This window comes from Melanotaenia boesemani, chromosome 14 (assembly GCF_017639745.1).
Source record: "Melanotaenia boesemani isolate fMelBoe1 chromosome 14, fMelBoe1.pri, whole genome shotgun sequence".
NCBI lineage: Eukaryota > Metazoa > Chordata > Actinopteri > Atheriniformes > Melanotaeniidae > Melanotaenia > Melanotaenia boesemani.
The window spans coordinates 13,410,420-13,421,593 of record NC_055695.1 but is presented as its reverse complement, the minus strand read 5'-3'; the positions used below and the strand labels follow the sequence as shown (position 1 = coordinate 13,421,593).

Sequence of the window (11,174 nt, the reverse complement as noted above, 5' to 3'; positions counted from 1 at the left end):
TGCTCCTGAGTGCGTTGGCATCATTTCAGAGTAAATCGCAAAATAGCTGCTTTCTGTTTAACTTGATCTGATTTATAGATCCCGGGTGCAGATATTACACAGGTGACTGGGTAATAACACACCATGATTTATTAAATTCACAGACAAGTTAGCTTTAGAACAGACCAAGACTTAAGTTTCCTGGAAATTATAGCCAGCTTCATGACCAAATAGAAATTCATTTTTAGTGACCACAAATATTTCATCTTAGTGTAATAAAAAGGTTAAGTGATTTATCTGATTTACTTTTTGGATCTTTATGGTACTAAACACACAAACACGAAGAGCTGGTGTGACTGGCAACCCACTTTAATCCCCATGAATTAACATGTTTTAATGGATGTCAAAAGCAACTTATTTCTGTTTCAAACATTTCAGTTTCAAAAGGAAAAGGAAGAAGAAACTTGTGACATTTATAAATTTGATTCACAACACAAGGCATGTGGTATGTACACCAGACGACGTTGGGTGGGGGGTATCAGTTCATCAGTAGTTTCGTATTTCTGTAGCACCTTTGAAGCACAGAGTAGCCATATCCGGGGAAAACTAAAACAAAGACAAATGTTAGTTATTGGGAAACTATCTCACAGTAAAACTACTGTAAAGAAAGGTATAAATATTCATTTATAGCCAAGTTTGTGACTTCAGTTCAAAATAATTAACACAGGAAGGGCACAGAACAGAACAGACATCATTCAGCTAATTACAATACTGATTTACATATACAATATAAATCGAGAAGGGTGCAATATATCCAGATTTTAGGGTTCCTACAAATTTTTCCTTTTACAAAATCATCTTAACAGACAATGTTGGCCAGTTGAAGTGCTAAAAGTGGCTATTTGACAGTTTGACAGAGGGCAAACTACAGAAGAACAGAATCAAGTTGCATATTTCCAAGCCCAATATGAGTGAGAAAAATTTCTGGGTCGTCGTATACATCCCACACAGCATGAAGACTTGAAGATTAAAATTTATTTTCCAAACGTAGGAACCCTGAGAGATTTTCGGTGTTTTCAAAAAATGAAGAAAAAAAACAAAACAAAACAAAAAAAAACAAAAAAAAAAACAGTGGAGCCGCCATATGAAATCAATACATAAAGATGTCATCTGTTAACTACTGTGACACATCTTCACAAAATGCAATGCATCCTGCAGACAAATCTACTAGTGTTTGCATTCAACAGTTATTTTCTATTACAAATAATTCTTTCAATATTTGACTAAGACATTTAAATACTGAGTTCCCACTACAATACATTTCTTTTTTAATCCCCTTTCCCCCCATTTACCTCTTGCAGTCCAACAAGAACACCTCACTGAAAATATCCTGTAGATGAACAATATGACACTAACTTTACCAGTTTCAAAGCCATCATTGGCTGGCTTGAAAAATAGATTTTGTGTTTGCTGGTTATCGGTTTAAAAAAAAAAAAAAGAGAGAGAGACAGAGAGAGAGAGTTCGTGTCCATCACTGCCTCATTGCTGAGAGGCCACCGTAACAATTCCTATAGAAAGAACAAGGGAGTGTGCTGTTATTTAGTAAATGCAACGAGGTATGGAGTTGATGCCGCTCAGACATATTTATATTAAGATGAAAAGAAAAAAAAACAGCAGCTGAACAAAAACAAAAAGCAACACAGTCTTTAAAAGCTAACAAAAAAATCCACCAATTATAATAATAATAATAATAATATTAATGTCAATGAAAAAAAAGCCCTGTGCTCTTTAGCTGCTGCTTCAGAGTAGACTAAAGCATCACTGCAAATACGTTTACTCAAAAATAGAAAAGTAACATGCATTAAAAGAGTGCTTGTGATTCCGTGTTGTTTCCCTCTCCTGCTCATAGCTCTCAGAGCCACAGAAGGAAATATTTGTCCAATAATACAGCACTCAGAGTCCACCTCCATTAGCTTACTTCCTATGAGCCCAGCCTACACCGGCTGAGTAAGAACAATGGTTGGTTTTTAATACAGGGGGCCGGGGCCTTCGTCCTGAGGAAAACGTGAGTGAAGGAGAGTCTCCATGTAGGAAACAAAGCCACTGCTGGGTGTGTAGCTGTTGGACATGTGCTGGGGTGGAGGCAGAGGGGACGGGGTGGACAGGAGGGGATCAGAGTTCAAAGTAGCCTGAAAGGTGTTGGACTGTGGCGTCAGCAAGGGGTCTGAGACCAGGGGCGACTCTGTGAGAGAATCGGTGAGGGTGTCCATGTCCATCTGACTGCCACTGGAAGGGACAGGGGCTTCCTGTGGGGTTGCGGTGGGTTGGGACAAAGGCTCTGAGATTGGTGGTGAACTAATACTGTCATGCAGCAGGGCTGGTACTGCAGTTTGGGGGCCAACTGACAGATTACTTGTTTCCATGGGGACATCAGCAGGTGGGGTTGAACTGGAGGGCAGTCGGGGGCGTTTAGCTGCTTGGGCTTCATCTGCTGGGGAAACCTCCTCCTGTGCAGCGGGTATAGCCTGAGAGAAGACAGAATATATACGGTTTTGGTAGGGAGAAAGGTTACTTTTAACTCATCATAGGTCTGCTTTCCCTCAGTTTTTTAATTTTTGTATATTCGCTTCTCTTTTATCAACCAAACAATAACAGCAAGGCGCAGCACTAGCGTCTCATGTTGGTGTGGGATACGTTTGATGTTGGAATGCTGTTGCTGGTAAATTGGTAAGCTCATGCTTAATCCTCTTAGGGATGAAACAGGCCGTTGCTTCCAAGTGCCAGCTCAAACTAACTTTTAGTCAATCAGTATTTGACCTGTATTCAGTGTCATTTAACATGTCCTGCTACAACTGCTCCCCAGGCACTGAAACATGGCAGCCCACTGCTCTCAATTACATCTAGAGATGGGTTTAATGCAGAGCTAAATTTCTCAATAGGGATTAATAAAGAAAATATCCATATATCATTATCATTATTATTATTGTCTGTCAATATATGCAAAGTAGCTTTTACACAAACTGTCTGCATTGACTGAATAATCAATTACTCAACTCAGTATGGGATGAAATAAGAAATATTTTAATTATTTATAATAAAGACTATAAAAGAGAGTGTATTGGAGGGCTCATCATGCAGCCCATCAAAAAACTTCTTATTCGTGAGACCGATAGACATCTGTTTCACTTTCTCATAACAACACGAGGAGACAGTTTCACCCTAGGTCTTTTTGAGATGAGTCATGTCTTATTTTAATTTTTAATAACACTTTTTTTCAACAATTTATATAGGTTTCAGAGGTCCAACAACACTGTTTTCAAAGTGTATTAACCCAAATTCCGCCTTGGTCCTTAATTTCAGCCATTCTAAATGTGGCTCTAGTGAGCTCTAATGAGAACGGGCTGTTTCCATGTCTGAACCTTTAAATTTTCATGAGTGGTGCCTGTCCACAACCCTCTCTGAGAGAGGGTCCGGCCTTCACTGGCCCCCGCTTGGTTATTTTAGAGCGCAGGCTCAGCTAGCCCGGCCCTTGGCTCCATATGTTTTTCTCCAGCTGGACCTCTTTAAATTTTAGTTGAATACCCCTGCTCTAAAATATAAATATGAGGCCAACCAAGGTACACCAAATTAAAACTAGAGTGTTTGAGCTTTAACACACACAAAGAATTTAACTGCTCTCTCTGGTCACGGTGCCAGGTTCTAAATATTGTATTGCATATTTATCTTTTAAGGTACTGCTTTCACCTTTCATTTCTCAATGTTTTTTTGGGAGCTAATTTAAGGCCAAAAAAGGTAAAATAAGTGAAAAAAAAACCAACAAAAAATTAATTGAGAGATGTTAATCTATTGGTGGTTCTGTTTGAGGCTAATGTTTTGCCAACACAAACTTTACTCTATTACCATTTACATAGAATGCCAGTTTACTATCTAACATAATCTGTGGTTGTCCCAGAAAGTGTTTTTTTTCCTGGTACAATACAACTAAGATGACAGAAAGTCCATCTAGGATGCGAATGTGCCGTTTTATTCACAGAATGTTTTTTTTTTTTTTTAACAGCTACTTAATTTACTACTTGGCCATAACGTATGAAATATGTAAGTGTGTGTGCAAGCTTTGTGGTAAATAATTGTAATCTTAATCTTAAATCTGCCCACCCTTCTCTTGACATAAATGCTGATGGAGTCTCTTACATCTTTCTCTGTAGATAAAATCAATATTTACTCAGACTAACAATGCCATTTTACCCAAACATCCTCTGTGATTAAATAGCCGTTTCATTTGCAGCTACTTTAACTGTCTTTTACTAAAGAAGAAAACCAAACGTATCCTTTGGCTGGTGTAAGAGGACAGCAGCATTTCACGAGCATACTTACCAACCGGGCTTTGACCCTTTTAGGTAATTCATGGTCCTGGTGGAAGATCTCCGAGTGTTTGAGCATCAGTTGACTTTGGTCCTGAAACTCAACCTATACAGATACGACAAAACAGCAGATTAACTCATATTTTCTGTAGTTTTTCTGCAGCGATTTAAGAAAAACCTATTGTGTGCACACGAAGAGGTGTGAGAAAAAATATCCCAACACACTTATGAGTTTACATGAGCTAGTAAGAATATAAATTGAATGACAAATGAGGACATATTTGTGAGGCTCACAGTAACGAATTGTTCCATTAACCATGCGCTCTCACCAAATTGCCCTTGAGTGTTTCATTGAACAAACGCTGTTTACTGACTGCGCACGAGCCTACATTAAGCAATATTCAGACCGTATTAAAAATGAAATAAGTAAAATGTTTGAATTTAAAAAAAAAAATCATCAGAAGGGGATAGGCTCAGGTTTGATGGCTCTGTGTCTGTGACCAGCAGGAGGCTTGTTTGTCGCTCAACACAGCAGCACATGAAACACATGAAAGAAAAAAAGAACAGAAAAAATGGTGTTTCTATGCAATTAAAATGTAAGCAAACTGAAAAAATTAAAGGGACAAAAAAAATCCACCTGAAAAAAAAAAAAAAAAAAAAACACAACCAAGATAAATCAAATAGCTGATTATAAGAAAACAAAGTGTATCCTTAATCATCATAATCATCGTGGCAACTTTAACCTTTGTGTTTGGTTGCATTCTTGTGTTTGTATGTTTGCAAATCATTTTTAGCATGTTTCTTCTCAAGTAGAACTCAAAAAGTTAGTATTTTCTGCTTTTTTTACTCCTTAAGCAGTGTTGATTTGGCCCAATCAATCACCAAAAACATCACTCCACTTCATTTCTCAATCCAAACTGTATCACAATGATCCACCATCATCTGCAGGAATTAATCTGCAGCCACATTGGTTAATAACAAACCTGGGAGCAAAACCAGATGCTAGAAACAAAACACTTTTTTACCAAAAGTCCACATAATGGGTCACCTAAAGTCCTTTTGCAAAGGAGCATCATATGAAATGTTCAAACAATAACGCCACATTTAACCTCACAAAAGAATCAATAACGGATCTGTAAAATGTAATAAAAGAAGGCTTGCAGAGTTTCCCTCACCTGGTAGAGCTTGTGAACGTGCTGTTTGATAAAGGATGCATTGAGGATCTGACCGTCAGGTGTGTTCACCACAATCATTTCCCCTGCTTCAGGAGGACCGTTACGCAGGCAGTCGTGACTCTAAAGGATGAGGAGGGAATGAAGGCGGGGGGGTACAGAATGTAGAGAAGCTGAGTTTGTGAGTGAGACATTTATGAGGTTCAAGCTGCTAAATGCAGATAAAATTGAGAATTTCAATTCCTCTGAAATTTATTTAGTAGATGTGATAATTCTGGTAATTTACATTAGACTTCTATAAATAGTTTTCACATAGTTCAACCACATCTTTAGTCGATGTTTATCCCTCAGGGGATTTAGGTTATTAAATTTCAGTTAGTTCCTAACTTAAAGCTTATTAAAGCTTACACACATTTAGATTTAGTCATTATAATTTCAAGTCGCTCAGTCTACAAAGCACACGCATCAGTTGCTAGGATATCTCTGAGTTTAAAATGGAAAATTATACTTTTCAATTAGGAGTTAGGAATTCAAGAAAGGATACTCACTACTACGTTTTCTGGGTGTAGGTTGTCCCAGTATGACCCGTCATCAAAGTTGACCTCAAAGAACGTCTGTGTTGCCATGCCGATGATGGTGCAGGGGTAGTACCAGCCATCGTTGCTGCGTCCAATCACCTTCTGGCCCAGGTCCAGTTCTTGTGGGGTTTTGGGAGCTGTTCGAGGCTAAAATGAACAAAACAGACACAAGGGTTAGAACTGACATTTTACTGGAAATGTGCGTGTTTTTTCAAATTTAAAACAGACATGTTCTGAAAATCAAAATTTAAAGCAAATTGATCAAAAACAAGGCGGTTATATTTAAAATAAATGCACTGTCAAGCACTTGTCTTTGTTTTAATTATCCAGTCAACTGGAAAGGGCTTTATGCAGCTCAACAATGACAATATTCGGTAGAACATTTCTACAAACATGTCTAATCTCAGAATTAAGTACATGCTTAAATCAACTAAGATTGAAGGCATCTAAAACAGAAAAATATCCAAAAGCCTGACAGAAAGGTCAGTGTTGAAAACTTAGAAAGAATAAAACAAAATAAACATTGATGGCTGAAATATGTGGCTTGCATTTTAAATGACTGCTTTTCCATGATATTTGGCATTAATTAATGTTCGTATACATTTTTTATATTGTATGTTTTATTGATTGTTGTTTTATTACTTTATTTTTTTTTATTTGTTTTCTATAAAATGGCTGCTCTCGGTGGGGGGGAGTATTCATGTTCTCCTCGTGTAAGCGTGGGTTAATTGATGACTCTAAATTCTCGAGTGCGAGTTGTTTGTCCCCTATGTGTTGGCCCTGTAATGGACTGGTGATCTGTCCAGAGTGTACCCTGCCTCTCATCTGTTAATGCTGGGATAGGCTCCAGCTTACCTGCAACCCTTAATGGACTAAGCAGTTCAGACAATGAATGTTTTAACATCTTCTGAAAAATTTGCCGTGGTCTAGAATCAAGCGTATTTCATATAATATTCATCAACTTGCATTGTCCTGTCCAAATAATTCATTTTAATGGAAAAAAGGGAGGGGCAGACACAATAACGGCGATCTCCATTTCCTTGATTTGCACTTACCTTCGGGGTGCTCCTTTTATGCTTTTGACAGGTGACGGACACCACGTAGGGCCAGTCAGCAGGCTTCATCACCACTCCAGCTATCTGGGCACAGGTGACGTGGAAGGAGGTGGCACAGTTCTCATACGTGCACTGGATGCAGGCGCCACGGTTCTGATTAAAACTCTTGCTATGGCAGAACACACATTTCTGCAAATAAACAAAAATATAAAATCATTTGGTTTTTCCTTACAGGTTAAAGGTACTTTGCACTGACACAAGAAATTCCAATTATAAGAACTTATCTATTTCACTGGCAACAAATTGACCTCTGAAAAAGTTCAATATCTCATCAGCACATCTGACCTATCTGACCTTGAAACAACGTTTCTTTTATAGAAGCAAGAGACGATGGATAGAGCCAATTTGCTTCATTCATGTGTTCTTAACAATTCATATTCATTCTAAGTAAATTACAGATATGAACACAAACCTGATTTTTAACCTCAGTTAAACTCTTACTTGTTTTTAAAACTGGGAAATCTGGTAATTTAATCTGTTTTAACTTAGGTTGCTTATCAAGAGAATAACAATCTTTATTTATTTTTTAAAAATGAAAACAGACACCAATTTGTGGTCTTGCTTTTATTTGTATATAAATCAATGTGTGTATCCTACTCCACAAAACGATCAGTTACTTGGTTGTGAAAGTTCTGAGAGTGATGCTGTGAAAATTTGCTGGTGCACCCAAATTAAAAAGTTAGGTGCACCAGTGCATCCAATGCTAAAAGTTAGTCTGGATTTATTTCACTCTTCTTGTTTGAAAAAGAGTGAAATTGCAGTAATTGCAGGAAATTTCATGAAATGGAAAGAAGCAGGAATCAACCTTGTTTTAGTTTTCTTGTCTCTTTGATCTTAGATTCTTCTTTTCTCAAAAAGATTTTTTCCTCATTAAAAATAGAACGGCTGTTTTCACCTTTGTACACAACAAGCTTGTCTAATCATCTGTGTCACTTGGGTTAGTGCAGTGGTGACATTTTATTTATTTTTTTTTTAAGTTTACACTTGTTAATTAAACCAGACTGAAGTATCACTTTGACATTCAAAAGATCATTTTTATTCCATAGTCCTTTTTTTTGGCATTTTACCTTGCTTGTTCACCTTTAACAAATCCTGCATGGATGCTCTTCTCAAATCTCCAGTGTCCCTTCAGGACGCACCACTCGTTACACAGGACTTAATTATTCTACATTTTAAATTACTTCAAAGCCAACCATGTCAACTGGTTTTTGTCCATCTACCTTCCTTTACCATCCCCCATTTTCCCCTAAATTGAAATAAATGTGCTTTATGTAAGACCGCTACCTTTAAAAACAGATTAAACTATTTATCACACTTAACTCCCACACTGCTTACAAAATCCATCACAGTAAGCTGATGTCTCACACACCAAACCGACTTTAAGATCCAGAGGCTGCCTGAGCACGGCCCCTGATCTAAACCCTACTAAATGAATAAGTCTAAAAACAGAGGCTACTGGAGCCTGATAATAGCAACGGAGCAAACACACTGACAATACAACGCCTAAAGCCTGCCGCACACGAGAACTATCTACTGAGCTAAAAGTCATTCGAGACTGTTTTCTCAGCAGAGAGCTCGCCGTGTGCGCCTTATTTTCGCTGACCTTTCTACCTCGCGAGGCCTTGAGGTGAAAATCAAACACGTTAGATATTTCTTGCCTCGCGAGGCAAAAAACTCACCGTCTGCGTGGTACGAAAGTTACGTGCTGAGGGCAGAAATTCAAGTGACCAATCAAGACTCACATGATTCGCTCACATGATTCCAAGATGGCCACCCACAGCGAAGTTGTCAATGACTACATTTTGGAAGATAAATTGGTCGAAATGTGGCCAGACTATCCTTGTTTATATGATGTCACCTAGTCGGACTTCAAAAACAGGGACAGGCTTGCACAGTGGACCACACACCATTGTTGTTGTCACACTTTTGAATCTCCAATGCTGGCCTGCCATTTTGAAAGCACACACATGGATGACAGATCAATAATGTGTGGGTCACCTAACAGCATCTCAATGTGACAAGGGCAGCTGTTACGGAGTACCATTTGGGTTTATAAATTTGTGTAAATTTGTCTACAGCCTAATTATTGAAAACAGCAGCAGCCCTTTTAAGAATCTCAACGACTCATGAAAACACACTTGGATGCTACAGACTATATAACATCCTGCTAGCTTTGACATGTATTAACTAAATACAGTCATTTCAGTTAATTATACTGCATTCTATTTGGCTCTCATGTGAATCTCTACCATCTCCCAAACACCTGCCCAATCCCTCATTATTCCACCTTCTCCATCCCTCTTTTGTGTATTCACTTCCTCTGGAAAAATAAAAAAGACTGCAAGTAGCTGTAGCACAGCACCAATCAATAGATAAACTAAATTATTTTATTACCATGTCAATACACAACCCCAAAACAGCAACATTTAGCTGCAGATGTGTACATTAAGGGTCTCAATTAAGTTGAGCTTACTACTAAAATTTTACATCTTGGGTTTAATTTAAGATGGTTTACACCTCATCTACTATAAAAGAAGATTGCAGACTTTGACTGCAAAGTTTACCAACAAAGAACAAAATAAGAGTGGAGCAGCATTTTAACTTTTGTATTCTGACATTTTTCTTGACTTAATGTTTGTAGGTCTCACTCAAATGTTTTTCTTGGATGTTGTATCAGTGCAGAAGTGTGTGTGTTTGTTGGAATCAACCAGTGTTTACACCAGAAACACTGATTTTTGTTGGAAAATATGACTTGTGTTTCAACACTACAGGCCTTTGTATTAAAAAAAAGAGCCCTGAAATGATCTTGTAGACTAAATTCAATGTGGTTTAACTTTACACCAATTCATATTACTGGTCATAAGACCAGTTTTGCTCAGCTTACTGGGTGAAAGAGTCTTCAAAAAAAGAAAAAAGGAAACTTTTTGACTTAACAATTAATCCACAAGAAGTTAACTGGCCAGCTGATAAACAAAACAAATCAATTCAATGTTTTGTGTAGGAGCCATTATTTCCTTTCCTTATTTGGTCCAGGCTCATCACAGTGGTGGTATTTGTTTATATTGAGAACGGCACAGGTGACTTGAATTCCCCTCCGCTATTGGTGGCGGGGTGGAGGGGAAGGGCATAAATGGGTGGAGACGGCAGAGCGCGGTGTGCTTGGGTAACGGGAGGTCGTACGGTTTTTTACCGCTACGCTAAGGAACGCTAAGAGGATAGAACACTGACAGAGAACGCTGAGACCACGCTGAAAGTCACGCTGATAGTCAGCAGAAAAGGAAAGGTTAAGAAGTCAGAGAACACTAACCAGCTTAGCGCCTGGACACGTCTTAACTGTTGGTCGTCATAGCTCATTAGACTCATCTTTATCACTTCCACCTGTCGTCGTATACCGCCCTCTTGGAATGCAAGTAACTATATCTTTTGTGCAATAAATGGGAGTTAACCCGAACAAACCTTATCGTCTGGACAGTGTTTCATTGAAGCGCATTATAACCAGGATCCCCCGTACCCAGAGCGACTAATAAAGGATAGGACAAGATAGTCGCTACATTTTGTGTTTAGTATTTTGGATGTTGCAGGACATTGAACCTTTGATGGCTACTGGAAAACAGTTTAGAAAATGGACTCTTTTCAGCAGCTTGCATTTCTAAGCTTGAGACAATGTTAAAAAAAACAAATAATTGTAGCTCTACTGTAAGTGCAAGATGCAACTTTTGGGAATGGTACATCTATTAAGGAATTGAGCTGCAATAAAGTGTCTGAGAAAGTCTGAAATAACCAAGAATTAAAATAAATAAATAGATAAAAAGCGATTTGAATAAAATCTTTCCATCCTTGAGAGCCAAGTGTTCAAGGGTGGGAGGGGAACACACAGATTGCTGAACATGGTGCAAAATAAACTGGTTCCACGGCTGCATGTTCACATTTGATCAGCCCAGGCATCTGCATCATTAGACTGCACAGCTT

General features: G+C 38.3%; 1 protein-coding gene across 2 annotated transcripts in view; it reads right to left on the bottom strand.

Moving 5' to 3' along the window:
* Positions 1-327: 327 nt before the first annotated feature.
* Positions 328-11,174, bottom strand: part of kdm4b (lysine (K)-specific demethylase 4B) — a 40,810-nt gene continuing 29,963 nt past the window's right edge. For both annotated transcript variants that reach the window (XM_042006139.1, XM_042006140.1), the window contains exons 18-22: positions 7,146-7,334; positions 6,061-6,237; positions 5,516-5,635; positions 4,354-4,446; positions 328-2,504 (exon numbers count right to left, since the gene is read on the bottom strand). In XM_042006139.1, the coding sequence (XP_041862073.1) occupies positions 2,007-2,504; positions 4,354-4,446; positions 5,516-5,635; positions 6,061-6,237; positions 7,146-7,334 (1,077 nt within the window). In that variant the 3' untranslated portion in view covers positions 328-2,006. The remainder of the gene's footprint in view (positions 2,505-4,353; positions 4,447-5,515; positions 5,636-6,060; positions 6,238-7,145; positions 7,335-11,174) is intronic.